Genomic DNA, 19,714 nt, shown 5'->3' with positions numbered 1-19,714 from the left:
ATATATGAAAAAATATATTTCTATTTATGTAGATTACACTGATCTGAAATTATTACTTTAATTTCTAAAGTATTGTATAAACATTAGAAGTGCTGTAATTTCTGAACTAAATAACTATAATACTAAGAAAATAAATTTGTAATAAACTTCAGTTTAAAACAAACTAATGAATTATGAAGCAGCAAGTTGTTAGAACAAAACAACCTTATCCAGAATAAGAGAAGTGTTCTCTGGAAGTGAATTTATTGCCAATAACTTAATACTCTAATCTTGGTGACAAATGCCCACATTACAAAATGTTTAGTTTAACCAACTTAACCATTGTTTATTTATAAATAAAAACCTTTTTATGTAGAAAATCAGACTATGATAAATAGTTGTTTTCTGACGAATACTCAAAGCATAATATTATTTAATTGAATTTTCAAGTTCAAGTTTCTAAGTTTGCTCAGTTCAAATCTTATATTTTTTCAGACCTTATGTTTTTAATCATTTAAACGGATAGCTGATAAAGTGACTTGTGAAAACCAGATGGAATATATATTTGTTTTATATTCAGATCATTACTGAATACAAACAAATATGTCTGCATATTAGTTACACTACAATCAGTTCTTTTACACATGTAAAGTATTTGTCTGGAATGCCAGTATTTAAGCTAGGAAACTAATAAAATCAGATTAAAATGTAAAATATAAACATGTATAAGTATAAACAACGACAATAGTACATTGATGAGATAGTTAATAACTTAAAAGTGTTTTTCTCAATTTTCATTTTCAAATTAATTTAACTATTTATTTAAAAGTTAAATTTTGACTTCTCATGTGAGTCATATTAACAATTGGATTGAGTTTGAATATATTTTAATTCAATATTATTTCACATCTTTACAGTTATTTATACAATAAATATTATGAGTTTCAGAGATTTTTAAACAACAGAAATGTATAACTAATTAAAAAAAAATACTTCATTTGTTATTTTGTAAAATACACAAGATCATAAGGCACAACATTAAATGTACACATACAAAATAAAAATAAAATTGTTTAGTGTCAAAAAAAGGAAAATAGTACAGTTTAATGTGTACTGTTTGATTAAAAGATTAAGTAGAGCAGGGAAAGAAGCCATATCATACAAGGAGCTTGTTGTAATACAAATGTTATAATCATTGGCCTTGTGCTGTTATCAGAGAGAGAACAAGAAGTCACTGACGTTCAAGTACAGTCTGTCATCAGTGTTAACTCCCAATTATATACGGCTATAGAAATGTTATCAGCTATTATTAAAGATGAGTTCTTGATAATGATACCAATATAAAATAGCTAAACTTCAAACCTTGCTTCATTTAGTAGACTTTATTTACATTTGGCAGTGAAAAATGTCAGACTTTGCTACCTTAGTCAGATTTGTGTTTTTAACTTTTCCATGTTTACCTAATAATATTATTTAACAATTGGATAAAAATTTTAATTGTCAACAGTACAAAAATAAACATTGCTATAGGCAATAATCAACAATAACAAGTAAAACATTATTACTACAAATGTTTAACCTAGATGGTGATCTAGGACAGGTGAAACTCGTCTTGCAGCCTGTCAGCCACCATTTTGGCGATGGCCATTGAGGAGGTAGCACCTGGCGAGGGAGCATTGCGGCAGTGCAGGACACGCCCCCTCACGTCAAACACAAAGTCTTCTATCAATGAGCCGTCCACACCCAGAGCTTGAGCTCTCACCCCCGATGGTCCCCTACAACACACATCAAGGGCTTAGTTCAATCATGCTTTAAATAATGCTAAATTACTGTCTCAGACACAAATAATTTATCAACACTTGTTCAGGAACTGTACTAATCATTAATTGGCACTGAATGTCAAAAACATAAAACTATAAAACAAAAGCATTATTCATTTTTAAATTTAAACATTTTCATAGTTATTATCATACAAATTTGTTGGGATGTTTATGATACTAATTTTCTTTCTATACAACATTTATTCTGTATAAAATTTAATCACTTTTATGAGTTAAAAATATCTCTCAAACAAAATGATTTGCATTCTGTAATATTATTTTGCTACAAGAAAAGTTGGGTTGAAAACTCAAAATATTTCACATACTGAAAAAAAAAAAAAAAAACAATGAATACACCAAAAATACTACTAACATGGTTACAGTTCATTATTTCACAATTGATTGTTTCTGTCAACTTTGATACAACAAACTAAGTTTTATTGGACTAACAAAATACCAGTTGACAAATTGTTTATTTATTTCAGATTTTACAGAGGTCCCTACGGAAACCATAATATATAAGACTGAAGAATAAATTATGCTTAGCTTACCTTATTATTTCAAACACATGAAACCAGTTTACAGTACTTTAGTAGGTATAGAATAAACGTTTTAAATTGTATTATTTACCCCCCATTTTATCCTGATCCCAAAAATACCCTGAAAGAGATGACCCCTTTCCTTCATAACATGATTACCATTACACAACTGACCATCTTCACATACACAAAATTTAATATGTTAAATACTAGACTACAAGTGCTAGAATGCTGTAACACATGATGCACGCCTAAAGGAAACTTTCAGCTTACTAACCCTATTTTAATTTATAAGCTGATCGGTTGATCTATTAAAATTAGCAATGCTACCCAGATAAGGGGTAGCTTTGTTCATTGAATCCTAAGGAAGACAATAATTATGGCTTCTTCACCAATGTTACATTTAACAGTCACTTTCAAAAAACAGTACCATTCCACCTAAGTGATCTAAACCTTACCTCGACCTAGGTGATCTAAACCTGACCTTTGCTCGTTTGATATAAGTTTTACCTGACAATAACGAGGTGAAAAACTGAGTCTTTAATAAAATTAAAAGGCTGAAGAATCGATTTATTACAATATACACACGTTTGTATTTTACACTACTCAACGCAATTTTAAAATGTATACAGATATAATACAATACAATGTGATTGGAATGAACGGAGACAAATAGTTCCTGCCACATTGGTTAAGCTATGTAGTAATTATATATCAACAGTTATGACCCTTACCTTTTAATATCTGCAGCGGTTATCTCTGGTATAAATTTCTGCAGTGATCGAGCCTGCAGGCTAATGAATATGGACTTGATCATCTCAGAGCTACCATAACCCAAGTACTTGACGGCAAGACGTCGCAGTCCTTTGTGCTTCAGGGATGTCATGAGTTCTTTTACATCTACATCTCTCCATCTGTAAAATATTAGTTTATTAGGTTTAAAAGGAAATTAATTACTGAATGAATATAATACGCATACTCTCTCTTGCAGGTTGGTACGAAAACCCTATTTCTATTTGTTCCCATGTTCGTATAGTAGTGGCTGAAGAGATGAACTACAAGCGAATGGCTATCATTAACACAAGGAAGGTGTCATCCAATTTTGGTGACTAGTTTTCAGGAAAGAATATTTATATTCAATTTCTCATGAATGGTGGATGGCAATACTTAGAACGGCATGATTTCAAAGCATTTCTTCCAATTAAATATTTCAACTGTTAAATCAAGAAACTAACACGTAAAACATCAAATCAAATCATTTATTGTCAGGACACTACAATAGTGTATAACAACGTCAACAAGTTGGACCTGGATATATCCAGGTGAACACGCACTAGAAGGGTATTTTTGGTGTAACTTAGTTTTACGCATTTCATAATTATTGTTGCACTCAATTTCAAACAAAATAAAACTGACTGAGAGTTCAAAGATTTTAATTTTGTAACTACTGGGTATTTTGGTAGTCCAGAATTTTCTAGATTATTCAGACAACAAGCACTTAGTTTAAAATGTTTACTCAAACAATTGATAAGCATGTCACATTTTATGTAGTATGTGAATAAGTATCCTTTATTTTTAATAAAAACACACCAAAGAGAATAGAATGAGATAAAAACTGAGTCCATGCATTATATGTTGTTATAGCAAAATGCAACAGAGCAGAGTCTACAGATGAAACTATTGTAGAATATGTTAGTAGTGTTTAAATGATAAGTACAAAAAAATTGAAGACCTTGCCTAAAGGTTACAGAAGTTAAGATTAAGTGATATTGTGTCAATAAACAGATGTATTATCTCACTCAGCATCTGGAAAAGATAGAAGAATATGTGAAAAATAATAATTTGAAAATGAATTAAATCTCTGAAAAAAGGGAACATGTCAAAAAGATTGTGATCAAGTTTTAAACAAGATAGGAGATGTACTTGAGGAGAGAATATTGAAACAGCTTACTGGCTTCAAAGGAGCAGAACTAAAAATAGGCCTACTACAATTTTCGTGAAAATAAAAGAAATTATACTGGAGGTGAAAAAAAGTAGAATATGTTTAAGTAAAAATTTTATTTTTTAATAACGTGAAAAATAAATTAAAATTTTTACACATTGTGACACTCAGCATGAAAGTCAATTTGAAAATCAAACCATCCAATAATTAGATTTTATTTTCATGAAGCCTTTCACTTTCAAAGGAAGCATCATAAGACAAAAATAACTAAATACAAGGTGGTTATATCAATAATAATTCAACAAATTTGTAATTATATAATAAAAACACATATTATTAAAAAAAATACAAGGAGGTACCATTTTTTATTTAAGAAATTAGGAAATTGTCTTATTTATATGTAAAAAAACTAACATATATATTTAATTACATAAAACACAGTAACAAAGAATTTTGAAAAATGAAACAAAATCTGATTATTGGATGGTTTGACTTTCAAATTAATAAAAAAACAAAGATTCTTTACACATTTTATAAATAGTCTGTAAATTCTCTAAAACCAGCCTACTATTTAGAGATAGTTAGTTATCAGTGTGATAGCTAATAATAATTACTGAGAGAGAAAAAGATATAACATCTTGATAAGCTGAAATAAAGAGGTAGAGATTTGAAACAGCTTTTATTATCATTTTAGTCAGTGAAAACAACTGATATTTCACAGCTTCAGATTGCATGGTTACATAAATGACCTTTTACTTGTTATTCAGTGGCAAAGCAAACATTTTCAAAAGTGAGTTCCCAACCTCAGTAACAAAATCGCTTTATAAAACTTGTTATGATTAAAATAAAAATTACAATATAAATATATAAAAATCACTGAAAGAGTAATAGCACTATTACAAGAATTGTATTCATTAAAAAATCATACATGTGTTAAAATTCTAACCAGTTGTGAAACAAATATAGCACTAAATTAATGAGTATATAAAATGGTTATTAAAGGATGATTTCACAAATAAAGAAATAACCTTACCTGTAACCCTCTCGTTTAAAAGCAAGAACAGCATTAGGTCCTAGCCAAATTGAGCCGTCCATTCTAGGAGTAAAATGAACGCCAAGGAATGGAAACCGTGGGTCTGGTACCTAATAAAGGCAATAATCTGTTAAAGAAAAACCTAATGTACCCACCTAAAAATTAAACATATCTCCACTGGATAAAGATGGAAGAAATGGAAATTTAATTTAAAGACAGTTTCTAGCATTTTTATGTTTTTAATTATGAAACTATTTCAACAGATTTAGGTTTTAATGTTAACTCTTTTATCAAAAAAGTCTGCCACATGAATTCCAAAAATATTTATGTTTTTAAAATTTAAGTTATTAATTTTTAGGGTTTGTGAGATGGCCATATTGAATTATGTAACATAGCACCACTAAATATGCCTTGATAATAGTATTAATAGATAATAGTTTCCATTTTATGTTCTAGGATTCTACAGTATACTTTAATGAGACTTTTTTTATTTAACTGTGAATAATTAAGTTGGCTGTAGAGAAACGACTTTGAGTTTCACCTTATAATAACAATTTTAACCCTTTTAGGATGATCGGGTTATCTATAGCCCACTTTTTATAATGTTTACCATTGACTAAACATCGTAAATAATGATTCTGTGTACTAGTGTATGTCTTATAGCTTAGCTACATACTATAGAGTAGAGTAACAATTTATATTGACTTATTATGCGAGTATAAAATTGATAAACAGTATCCGTTGCTCATTGCAGCATTAAATTTACACGTCAATATATTTTTTAAAACATAAACAATTTAAAGGATCGTTAATGCGAGTAAATAAGGTAAGTTAGAATTTAGGATTATGAATATTAAATTAGATATAAAGTATTTTGTTACTTTAATACATAATCTTGAATAATAATTTATACGTAACCAAAATGTAATGTCGAAGTTGGCGTGAAGTAACAACGTAATTGTTGCCTCATAACAGTTTGCTGTAAGAAACTCTGCTCCATAACTAACAAAGTTTGATTGGAAATGATTAAAATACATATCATGTTCCCAAGCCTGTTGTTTCACACAGTTTTGATTTTTGGATATCTATTTACAACCATTTATGTCCATTTAAAAATTGATGCCATAAAATTTAACAGTCAACAAATTTTAAAAAGTGATAAATTTAAAACATGTAAATACTTTTTTTTACACCTAAGCATACAATTTTGAAACAGAAAATATTAAGTGTAAACCTTTTAAGTAAGAAAGGATAATAGGATTTTGGCCATTTGTCATCGTTATATTTACAAAAACAGAACATTATGTTTCGAGGATTGAAATCCATCCTTAACTCTTTCCGGGCCAGGCAGCAATATATTGCCACCATAGATCGTGTCTGAAAAGTGCTAGGCAGCAAAATATTGCCGTCGGTGACATATGTGAAAAGCGCCAGGCGGCAATATATTGTCTCCTATTGTGATATTCATCGTTTTCTTAAATAAATACGACGTCAAATGATTAAAGTTTTATGTTTTTTTATTCCCTGGTATATTTATAGATAATTAATATGAATATCATTTTTATTTTGGAGGTCTATGCTTTTTTATTTCGTAATTGTCACGTGACATTATCAGGTGACTCGATTTTTTGTTAATTCTTTAAGCTTTAGTGTAATCGTATTATTGTATGATGGATTCTTCTTCATTATTTTATTTTGTGGTTGTAAATATTATTAGTTTTAGTTGTTACGTGCTTAGCTATTGTGTGTAGTAGTTACAATGATTGACAATTTGCGATCTCACGGGAGTGAAATTGTAAATAGCACATTTGTAAATAGAAAAAGTGTAAATAAATTTCAAATAAAATAGTGTAAATATGTCATGGTAAATAGTGTTTTTTTAATTGTATTGAAAACTGTCTATGGATCCTACAATCATCTGTTTACCGGTACATCCATCATATGAATATTTATTTTAAGTTTATTGCAGTGTAAGAGTCAGTTGCTTTAAAACTTATAAAATGTTGCAATGTATAATTATGCGTATTTATACAAAATGTGTCATAAAACATTTATTTATGAGAGAAATAACACAAAATTTTGTATGGTTGTTGCTTTTTAAATGTATAATATAATAAAATAACTTCCGACACTAAAATTATTTTTCCTTTTTTTAGTTATTTGCAAAAAAAATAAAAAATTTTTATGTAATCTATTAAGTTTTGATATGAAGATTATTTTAGGGGACGCAAATGCCAAAGTAGGAAGAGAAGAAGTCTGGAGACCTGCTATTGGAAAAGAGAGCCTGCACCAAGAATCAAACGACAATGGAACCAGACTGGCAAGTTTTGCAATTGCAAATGAATATAAAATAGTTAGCACGATGTTCCCAAGAAAAGATATACACAAATATACATGGACATCACCTGGTGGAACAACAAAAAACCAAATTGACCACGTGATCACAGACCAAAGGCACAAAAGTAGTATAACTGATGTTCGAAGCATCAGGGGAGCGGAATGTGGAAACTGACCACTCATTAGTTTTAGTCAAAGTGTGTGTCAGCGAATAGCAATCCAGAGAAGAAAGGAAGTAAGGCAAGAAAGAAGAATAGAAGTGGGTAGACTTGAGCTTAAGAATATTGCTGATGAATTCAAACTGAAACTGGAGAATAGATTTAAGGCCCTGGAAGACATGGAGAACAATGAAACTGTAGATGCCAAATGGTCTAATTTTAAGGAAGTAGTTCTGAACACAGCAGAAGAGGTATGTGGTAGTAGGAAGAAGAGAAACAAAAAACCATGGTTCGATCAGGAATGCGAGCAAGCTCTGAAAGACCGAGTTAAAAGGAAAATTACGTGGATGAATAGTAACAGGGTAGAAGATAGAGAAAGCTATAATGAAGCAAATAGGGAGGCAAACAAGTTGCTGAGGCGGAAAAAAAGACTGTATCTGCATAGATTGCTTGACAAGGCTGAGGAAGATAATACAGCAAATAACGCAAAGGACTTCTACAGGAAAATAAGATTCTTCAAAAGAGGTTTTACCCCATACCCATATGGGGGTAAAAAACAGAAATGGAAATGAAATGAAAAATGAAATGAAAATTTGTTTATTTAAACAGGCAAAGTTAGGGCCTCATGGCCCTTTCTTACACTTAACCTGTCTGATCAATAAGCAGAACAATAAACAACATGACAAATATGAACAAATATTAACCAAATTAATATTGACACTAATATACCTTACTAAATACATTAAATCAAACATTAATCTAAACACTAAAAAAATTATAAATATGATACTTCTAAATAAAAATAAATAAAAATATAAGTATACAATCATGACACAAAATAATACTACAACTTCCATCTTTAATAATAACCAAAAACTATAATTAATACCTAATAACAATAATTTAATAAATATATAATAAGAATATTTTTGAAATAAATAAATATATATGCAGTTTGTCTTACTCACACTCCTCACACACAATGCCAGCACCACACCCACAGACCCCTAGGACGGACCCGCCCCGACCAACCGTTCATGGTACAAACGTTTCAGTGCCGCCACAAACCGCCGATCTCCCTCAATGGAAGTGATTTTCTTGGGGGAGGGAGTTCCACAGACGACAACCCATCACTTGAAAAGATCTATCAAATACTACAGTCCTGTGTTGGGGCATTCTTAAGGTACGAGAACCAGAGCGAGTGCTTCTTACACTATCATGAGATATAAATTGGAAATAGTTTGAAAAATATTTTGGAAATCCAGATTGTAAAATTGAATGAACTAAATTTAGTATTTTGATTGATCGTTGTTCTTTTAATTTCAAAATATTTCCCTGAATATAGTACGGTGTAATGTGTTGGTCTCGTCTCACATCATAAACGTAACGTAAACAGTAGTTTTCAGTCCTTTGCAGCTTCTCACTAAGTGCTTACCGTCATGTCATTCATCACAGAGTTGCAGTAATTGAAGTGTGGAAGTACTAGTGATTTTGTCAACAGTAGTTTGATCCGTTCAGGTAGAAATCTTTGTAAGCGTTTCAGTGAGTGGGACAGATGCGAAGACTTTTTTACATATATCCCTCACCGCTTCCGTCCAAGTCAAATTCGAGTTAAATGTCAAACCAAGATTTTTCACTGTTTCGTAGTATGGTAGAGTAGTTCCGTCAATAATTAAGGATTCAATAGTGTTCGGGTCCAGAAAAGTTCCGTAAACGTGTGTGGCATATAAGTATTGGTTTGGTTTTTTGCATGGTTTTAGTGTAAGCCCATGGTTTCCACACCATAAAAACAATATTTTTAATGTCGTCATTCATCCTGTTGATGCAGTCGTTAATGGAGTTAACGTCAACGTGCAAGTAGATTTGTAGGTCATCAGCGTACATGTGATACCTGCAGTATTTGAGAACTCTGTGAATGTCATTTACATACAGTACAAAGAGTAGGGGACCCAGGATAGAACCCTGAGGCACCCCACAAGTAACACACCCCCAGTCCGAAGTCACGTCAGCAACCTTGACACACTGCCTTCTTTCTGACAGGTATGATCTCAGCCAATTAAGAACATGATCAGAAAACCCTACTACCCTTAATTTAGCTAACAGTAACTTGTGGTTTACGCTGTCGAAAGCTTTAGAAAAAATCAAAGAGAGTAAGAATTGTGCCCTGCCTATGGTCCATGGCAAGTCGTATGTCATCAGTTACCTTTAGCAGTGCAGTTTCAGTACTGTGGTTTGTGCGAAAACCAGATTGGTAGTCACTTAATATGTTATAGTTAGTCAGATATTCAGTAATTTGACAGTGCACTATTCTCTCAAGGCCTTTAGATAGTGCAGGTAGAATACTTATCGGCCTGTAATCCGAGCATGACACTGGAGCTGAGATCTTGTTGAGGGGGAGGACAAGGGCAGACTTCCATTGAAAAGGGAAAACACAGCTTCTTAATGACGTGTTGAAGATTAAAGTAATAATAGGGAGGACAGCAAAGAGGATATTTTTAATGAGGCGTATTGGAATACCGTCACACCCAACAGCATTGCTGCGGATACGGCGTATAGCCCTCAACACGTCATCCTGTATCACTGGCTTAAAAAGTAAACTCAGGATAATTTCGCCTGTGATCAGGTAAGTTATGAAGATAGGGTTAAGTAGTCATTCACTTGACCTTGGTTGATAGTTGGACTACAAGAAGTGAAAAAGGTATTTAATTCATTCAATGGGATATGGACCTGATGTGATTCACGTTGCTTTCCCCACCCCAAGGCTTTTAACTTTTCGCCATAAGTCGCTTGACGACTGTTTTCTGTTCTCAAAAAGACTTCGCGTGTATCTCAGTCTGGAATTGCGTAGAAGCTGCTTAACCCTATTCCTAAGTTCACGGTACTGGTCCATAAGTATAAGATCTTGGGAGCGCCTCGCTCTCCTGTACAGATGGAGAGTTTGGTGACAGAAAGTACAAAAGTTATAGAAAGATGGAGAGAGAGTACTTTTGCGAGCTTACTAAATGTAGAGGACCAAACTAGGGACGAAGAGCAAGTTGGTGAATACTACCATGTTCAACCAAATATAGAACCACCAACCATAGAAGAAGTAAAGGATGCAGTCAAAGCGCTAAAGACCAACAAAGCTCCTGGAAAGGATGAAATAACAGCAGAATTCTTGAAGAAAGGAGGAGAAATAATAGTGGAAAATCTATGGAAACTAATACTTTCGTATTTGGGAGAAAGAAGAAATGCCAGCTGAATGGCAAGAAGCAATAATAATACCTATACACAAGAAGGGTGAAAAAGAAGAGTGTGGTAACTACAGAGGCATCTCACTACTCAGCATCCCATAATAAAGTTTTATCCAAAATTTGTTTTAAACCGACTTGAACATTATACAAATGAAATAATCAGAGAAGAACAGGCAGGGTTTCATAAAGGGCAGATCAACCACAAATCAGATTTTCATTTTCAAAGAAATATTAGCTAAATATTGGGAATATAATAAAGAATTTTTTTGCCATATTTATTGACTTTCAAAAAGCATACGATAGCATAATCAGGAAAAAGAGTTGTGGACACAACTAGATAAATTTGGCATCCCGAGAAAATTAATAAATTTAGTTAAGATGAGTGTCACAGAGTCAAGAGGCTCAGTAAGAATTAATGGTCGGGACTGTGTACCTTTTGGGATAAACTCAGGAGTCAGGCAAGGAGATGGTCTTTCTCCAATCTTATTTAATATTGCCATAGAAGAAGCACTTCAGAGTGTAGCAGAGAGGGATTTAGGGGTGGAAGTTTGGAGCTAAAACTAAACATCCTAGCTTTTGCAGATGATGTTGTCATATTTGCAGAAAATGTAGATGATTTGAGGTCACTAACTAGACTATTTATGAGTGAGGCAGAGATAGTGGGGTTGAAGACGAAATGATGCAAAAACTAAATATATGCACTTTAAAAGGAATCAAAATCAAAGAGGAGGACCCTACAAATTGATGGGCATGTTTTCGAACAAGTGGAGAACTTTAAGTACCTTGGGGTCACAATATCAAATAAAAACACAGATGAACCAGAGATACAAAATAGGATCAACTCAGCAAATAGATGTGTATATGCATGCAATAGGATACTTTCAACCAAATCTCTCTCTCACAAAACTAAAACTAGAATATACAAAACAATTATATGTGCAGTGCTTTTGTACGGATCCGAAAACGTGGAGGCTAAATAAGAAGGATGAGAAAAAGCTTCTAGTTTTCGAGAATAGAATTTTACGTAAAATTTATGGGCCATCATATTGAACAAGGGGTTATGGAGAAGAAAACATAACAGAGAAATCAGGGAGCTCTACAATAGTACGGATGTAATAGGAGAAATATAAAGTGCAGAAGACTCCGTTGGGCAGGCCATGTTTTGAGGAGAGAAGAGGAATGCAAACTGAGGAGGGTAATGTACGGTAACCCAGAAGGAAGACGACCCCGTGGGAGACCGAAAGTGAGATGGTGGAACCAGGTGAAGGCTGATATGGAGAAGGTGGCGCTTCAGAGGAAGATGCAGAGGACCGTTCAAGAATGGGGGGGGGGGGGTGGGGGGGGGGGGGGGTGGGGGGGGGGGGGGGTGGGGGGGGGGGGGGGTGGGGGGGGGGGGGGGTGGGGGGGGGGGGGGGTGGGGGGTGCTTTGTGTGTTCAAATACAACACGGGGTGAGCGTAAAAGGAAAGAAACTGCTTATAGTGGCACAAAATGTGAAGTAGCACTTTGTGGTGTTTGAACACTATCATACGTTTGTAAAATTCGAAAAAAAAAAATGTTTGAATTTATCAAGTTGTAGATCCAGAAAAATGCATTATTATGATATGTTGTAAGGTTTCAATACATTTTGAATGAAAACAACAAAACTTTTTTCTTTACTCCCTGGAGTTCATTAAGGATAATTTTGCTTACTCTAGTATACACTAGGTAGGATGACGGTTATAGCCGTCAGTACTCCCCAACCGGTTAAGGATACAGCAGTCCTTAAAATAGAATTGTTGCCTTGTCCATCCATCTGTGCGGTAAGTCCTAGATAGAAAGGTAACTTAGGGACTTGATTCTTAGTCCAAAAAAGAATTTTATTTATTTTGGGTTGAGAAGGTTAAATGGCAGCAAAGTTGTCCTTATTAGTCAATTACAGTCAGTTCAGTAAGTCCGTCATTATATTCTGTTGTGTCGTCTTTAATAGTAATGTTGTATCATTAAATTAATTGTATTGGTTTGTCATCTTTTGTTTTGTCAAAACAAAACTTGTTTGTTTTATTATTAGTTATAATGTGTTTTATTTTTGTTTTTTTTAATGATAGGCTTCTATATCTGTTTAGCTTTATTCTGCCAATTCTCATTAACCAATTAACTACCAATTAAAATTAAGATTGTTTACCCTTAGGTACCTAATTAATTTTTTATTTTGTAATGGAAATCTTGTGTAGGTGTTCAGGTTCAATTAAAAATATTAAATGTCCACATAACACATTAAATTGTATCTTATTATCTTATATTTTAAGTATTTAGTTGTCTAGTAACAATATTATTTTCTATACCCAGATCTACCACTCAAAATAAAATTATGTGTATCATTAGCTTGCTTTGGCGCACTCCCAAGTTCAAAGATTAGGCCTTGTCATATAATTTTTTTTATTTTCTTCATCGCCATTTTTTCACTCAAAATTTCATCATCAAGGTTACCATTACTCACTTTATTTTTACTTTTCATTGAGTATGTTCTTCACAAAGTTACTAAAACTATCAGAAAAGAATGGCAATCATTTTACTGCAACGTCATATACAACTAATCAAAACAAATAATCAACAAGATAAAACGGTAAACAACAATCGATTTGAGAGCTGACCCAGCTTCAAAAATCAAACATTTTATGAACATTGATATAATAGTTTGGACAAATGCAAAAATAATTGATATCAGAATATTTTTTTTGACTCGAAAATTACGAAACTTGGCATGATGGGCACTGCCCGTCATAGGTAATTTTGGCAATGCTAACTGATGACAGGCAATGTAAGTCATTAGTAGCGAAACTAACAAAACGAAAATTACCCACACTAACTAACCATTTTTAGTTAACTAAAATGTTCTTGATTAAATAAGTTTATAAAGAAACATTTACGAATCTGAGTTTTAAACTTCAACTCAGTATTTGTCAATTTTATTGAGGACAGCAGTTTCTTATACTAGAGTTTCCAAATCTCAAGTAGATGGCTAAAGCTGAAATAAAGTGGGTGACTTATGACTTAGGCTAATTAAAATATTTAACAATTTAATAACGAATAAGATTTTCCAAGATAATAACTGTGTTAATATTTCAGCCATTAATCGTGGGGAGATCAAAGACACGGAGATGGAACAGATCATGGGACAGCTTGGTGGACAGCCTGTTTCTCAGTGTTCGCAACTCTAAGGTACATAGATTTTAGTTACGTAGAAGACCAAACTTTTAAACCGGAGCTCCGGGAATACCATGTACTTGGTTGACATTCAATTAAATTAGATTTACGACGTGATGATCACGTATCTCCTTATTTTGAGCAATTATCCCTATTAAAATCCAAAGAACTTAGAGATCTTCATGTACTTAGTCTGTTGCATGCACTAATCCACAATGGTTTGTCCAAGTTATTTGGCCCAAAGTTTCGTTTTTATGTCTGATGTTAGTGCATGTAGAACTCGTAGGGGTGCATCTTTATTATCAACTCCAATTCATAGGACAGCCTTATATAATAAATCTTTCACTGTTTCCGCATGTCGATTGTGGAACGCTCTCCCAGACAACATCAGAAGTATTGACAAGCGCGATCGCTTTGGGGCGGAGGTTAGCGCCTTTCTGCTGCGGACTCGGCGGGGAATGACGGTTGGTGGTTCTTGCGGTCACACTTGGGGGTACCTGTATGTAAGTTGCGTGGCATGGGGAATGAAAGCTGATTAGGATAGGATAGTTTTATTAGTTGCCTGTTGTATTAAAGAGATTTATGTTAGAGTTTTAATTGAAATGGTTAATTTTTAATTATAATTTATATATATATATATATATATATATATATAATATATATATATATATATATACATTATTATGTTACATCCAATATGTAATTAATTATTAAAGTGATTTAGTTTACGTGTCAGTTTACAATGTTGTAATAGGTATGATTATATTTTACTTTGTTTGTTTTGTTTGGAGGTTAAGTGGTAGAGAGGACTTATAAGTCCTAACTTCGCCTCTGTAAATAAAGTCATTTTTCATTTCATTGGTTTATTTACAAATATATCTGGATTTTCATTTTATTTTCATTTCATTAAATAATTGCTGTTAATCTAATCATAAGTATATTCAATTAATTTCTTAAAATAAAAAAATCTGGTCACATAAAAACGTAAGTTCTTGCTTGTAGTAATAGCTCTAGAATCTTCATTAAGCTTTTGTGTTAATGTTTTTTGTAATGATTTGTACATTGATTACCAAATCAGTAGTCATTCAGATACCAATTATTTGTTTTTATTTAATGTTATTATGATTATTAATAAGAATTATTTTCATTTTGATGAGTATAAGCTAAGTTATTTTATAATTTGAAAACATTTATTACAAGTTATTATATTTTGGAAGGGATGCTTGGATAAAATTAGAAACCCAATATTTTTATTCAGCATTTTTTTAATGAAAAAGTGTGATTTTTTTCATAAAATTCTTAATTAAAATAACATACTGTACTAGAATTAAGCTATAAGTTGTAACTGTGGTCAATTGGATAAAAAATAAAACACTCAGTTTAGAATATATCCTGTTTAGAACTTAATTTATTTCAAGAAAATAACACAGTGCGTACATTTGATTTAATATCAGAGTCTAACAACATTTCAATATAGTGTGTATTAGAAAAGTAAATGTATTTAAACTAGAAATGGAACTTAACTAGTGGCATTTGAACTATGGATTCAGGACATCTTTACTTCTTAGTGGAATTGGAGTTCTTCACTTTAGAGCTTTAGTTAAAAGAGGTTTAAATATGTTATATATGTGATGCATTGCATTGAATTTCTGAAACTGTAAAAGACTAATTTACCACAACATTGTAAACTGTTGCTGATAAGATATAGCCCTTCTAATATATTTTGTGTCACGTTATTTCTTTTTTTACACATCATAAAATAAATTGTGTCAGTATTAACCCTTTCCACTCGTGTGTCGGACGTTGTCCGACATTGCTATTTTACCGTTCCACTCGTATGTCGGACGCCATCCGACATTGCAATGACGTCAGCTTTACTTTATTTTAGGCGGACTACGATGTTTCCGATTTGTGCTGCGCGGATCGCACGGCATTCTCCAGGAACTAATAAATGACAGCTGAACTACGATTGGTCGGCTGCTGATTTATTTTGCTTTGTCATTGTAGTCACGTTTCCTAACCAATTTTCAAACGCGTTCGCATTAGTGATTCGATATGTCGTTAACAAGTACATCTTTTCTTTCCGATTCAGAAGTTATTGCTGAATTAGAATGAAGAGGCAAGGAACATCAAATAAACATACAAAAGCCAACAGTTATCTGTCAGTATAACAAATATATGGGTGGCTTGGACCAAGCAGACCATTATATTGCTTCCTACAAATTTTCCCGTAAATCTCTGAAATGGTGGAGAAAGCTATTTTTCTGGATGTTGGAAGTGGGAATAGTAAATAGCTTTCTCTTGTTAAACACGAATGAACAAAAACCATGGAGAAAAAACTATTCAACACAGGGATTTCAGAGAAATCCTCATCACTGAACTTGTAGGCCATGTCCGTAACCCTATGAGTTTGAAGCGGGGTCGTCCTTATTCAATATCAGTACAAAAAGAAGAAAGGCTAAACAAACACCCAGCTCATCCAACAAAAATAATCTAAAGACTGTGCTGTTTGTAGCAATAGAAAGGTGCCAGGAGGAAGAAAGGAAACACTTTACTATTGTAAAACCTGTTCAAAAAATCCTGGTCTTCATCCTGCAGAGTGTTTTGAAACGATACCATACTGTGCTAAAATATAAAATTATTAGTGTAAGTATCAAATTTTATATCTCTATGCTATAAATTACAAATAAAATAAAATTATTATACAATATAATAATCTATATACTTTATTGACTTCCAGTTTGCTAAAAATGGGTTTTTTACTGAAAATATGCTAAAATAAATACAAGCTGAGGGGGCAGACTGGTGAAAAAAATCCGAGTGGAAAGGGTTAAGTATGATATAGTTTATGTTATTCTCTGACAACAGTTCACTAACAGAAACACTGGCAGTCTGTGCCACTCTGTAGTCTCCCCCCTCCCTCCCTATTCAATATATAACACTGGCTCTGGTCTCCCTAGTAGCAATTTATAAATTATGTTGTACAATTTCTCAGTATTAGAACCTATTATACACATAAAAGATGAACACAGCCTGACGTAAAACTATTGATAGTGCAGCAGTCCATAGTAATGGACATAGTAAACAGCTAATCTGATTCTGCAAATGTAGCAAATATTAACTTTGTCCTATTTACAGGCACAGTGCCCGTGATAAGAAGTCCTAGAGGTAATGCAGCTGAAATGGTGGCTGAGAAACTGGACAAGAAATTGAGGGAGAACCTGAGGGACACAAGGAACAACTTGTTCACAGATTCGACCCAGTCTACTCACTTTAGGTCTGTTTAGTCTAAATAAACTAACTCAACAAATGTTGTCCTGTGTATTTAAAAAAATCAGGTTTTAATCACAACATTGGAATGTGCTACAAGAAGAAATTAGCAAAACAGAATTGTTAAACCAATTTTCAAAACATGATGAAATCTTCCTTTCTGTTTTCAGCATTAGTTTTATGGCTAAATGTTACTCGGCAACACTCAAAAGTCCACAACTTTCAAATACTTTTTTTATGTTAAATAAAATACTAATTTAATTCAATTAATTCATCATTCGTATCAATTTGAAATTTCTTGAAATTTCATGTTTTACACATCCTTACAACAAACAATATAAAATTGACAAAAGCAAGATATGTAATTGCTGATATTTAAACATAATTGATTTAGAATGAAACATTAATAGTAATAACTAAGTGTATGAATGAAATTGTTCTTGAAAATATTCTGCGGATAGTTAGGTTAATATGAACAATTAGCCAAATCACACAGAGGGACGTTCACCATCATCAAACATGATGTTGTCTATGTAGAAATGAAGTTAATTGTAAAATTTGTAGTCCATAGCTCAATCGTTCTTGAGATATTGTGCTGAAAACAGAAAGATAGATAAGCAGAAGAGGAATATTGCTCAATTAATTTTTGAGGTATCCACAGAGTAATAGGTTTTACTAAGGCTTCGCAAAATACTCTGGAAGGGCATGCACCATCATCAAACTTGATCTTGTCTATGTAGAAATGAAGTTTCATGTAAAATTCAAAGTCTATGTATCAAATTGTTTATGATATATTCTGCAGACAATTATGTTACACAAATCCCATGGATGAACAGAGTGATACCTATGTAGAAATGAAGATCCATACAAGGTTTCAAGTTCATAGTTTAATTCGATCCATAGATATTACTATGGAAAGGTTGGGTTTGCTATGCTCAGCCAAATCCAATGGAGAAACATGCACCATAATCAAATTCGATTTTGCCAAAAATAGAAATGAAGCTTTGTGCAACATTTCAAGTTTAAAGTTTAATGATAGGCTTTGATAACGCTCTGCAAATAAACATATAAGCTAAGTTATTTAATGCAAATAAAAGTTGTAGAATATAATATGTTATATAGAATGTAGAATGCTGGTGATTCCTGAAAGAATATCTCACATTGATAAAACAATAATAAAATATCTCAAAGGTAGAAAGGCATTGTAAGTCAGTATTTTTTAGGTCAACATATATAAACTTCATAATAGTAATATACATACAACATTATAATGAGATCAGTTATTGGACAGAAAGTGGAGGATGTTAGTCATGTTTAATGTCATGCAAAATATCAATTTTGGTTCTGCAGAAAACTAAAAAGTATATTCTTTTTATGATATATTAAAATATTACAAAATTGTCCTTAAAAAAATAACGTCAAATTTTTCATAGGACATAAAGTACTCGCTTGAATATCACGCAGTTGTGGAATGGCTTTCGTAATAATTATGGGCAATACAATTATGCGCTCTTAATCTTTTACCAGCCCTGAAAATAATAAACAATTATGACAACTACCAGCTTCTTCTTGTTGACTACAAAGATACTTTCATCCATAAAGATATTTTCATTCACTAGAAATTCATCATGAAATTCTGGTTCACTCTTTCCATGAACATTTTGCCTCCAACTTAGGGATATAATGGTGGTGACTAAAGTTTTCAGAGAGTGATGCTGATCATTCTGGACCGCAACATGGACATGGCTACAACACTGCACCACACATGGACGTACCAGGCACTGGCTCACGATGTGTTGGATCTCAGCCTGAACCGTGTGGTGGTGGAGGAGGCCAGTGGCAAATCGCCCAAGGGTGGAGTTCGTAGCAAGGCTCGGGCGTGTGACCTAGACAATCGGGACAAGTTCTGGACTACCCACAAGGGTAGGTAAGTGTCAAATGTTTGAGACGTTCAGAAAATGTGAGTCAAGTTTCATTTGTGATTCTTGATTGGCGGGATTCTTGATACTTCAGAAAAGTCTATTGAGAGTCAGGTATCTTGCTTATGAAAATTAATTCAAACTATTTAATACAATTTCTACTTATTACATATTGAATTTGTAAAATACAATATAGAAACTAATACATTATTAAATATTAAAGTTATAAATATGATTGAATATATTTTTAAACCTCTCTCAAAGAGTCAAAAGTTCAGGTACTATCTACAGTATGTATA

General features: G+C 32.7%; 2 protein-coding genes across 2 annotated transcripts in view; one reads left to right on the top strand and one right to left on the bottom strand.

Annotated features, from left to right (window-relative positions):
* LOC124356827 (protein sly1 homolog) overlaps positions 1-19,714 on the top strand; it is a 76,444-nt gene that overhangs the window by 40,040 nt on the left and 16,690 nt on the right. The window contains exons 5-6 of the mRNA XM_046808060.1: positions 17,365-17,503; positions 19,196-19,423. Of these exons, the coding sequence (XP_046664016.1) occupies positions 17,365-17,503; positions 19,196-19,423 (367 nt within the window). The remainder of the gene's footprint in view (positions 1-17,364; positions 17,504-19,195; positions 19,424-19,714) is intronic.
* On the bottom strand, positions 850-5,464 carry LOC124356828 (L-2-hydroxyglutarate dehydrogenase, mitochondrial-like). The gene is made up of 3 exons (XM_046808062.1): positions 5,314-5,464; positions 3,073-3,252; positions 850-1,754 (listed from the first exon to the last, which is right to left on the bottom strand). Exons 1-3 carry the CDS (start codon positions 5,373-5,375, stop codon positions 1,571-1,573), a joined length of 426 nt encoding a protein of 141 aa, XP_046664018.1. The 5' UTR covers positions 5,376-5,464; the 3' UTR covers positions 850-1,570.

The sequence above is a fragment of the Homalodisca vitripennis genome, chromosome 3 (genome assembly GCF_021130785.1).
Source record: "Homalodisca vitripennis isolate AUS2020 chromosome 3, UT_GWSS_2.1, whole genome shotgun sequence".
NCBI lineage: Eukaryota > Metazoa > Arthropoda > Insecta > Hemiptera > Cicadellidae > Homalodisca > Homalodisca vitripennis.
The sequence above is the reverse complement of the archived record's forward strand: the minus strand, read 5'-3'. Positions and strand labels throughout refer to the sequence as shown.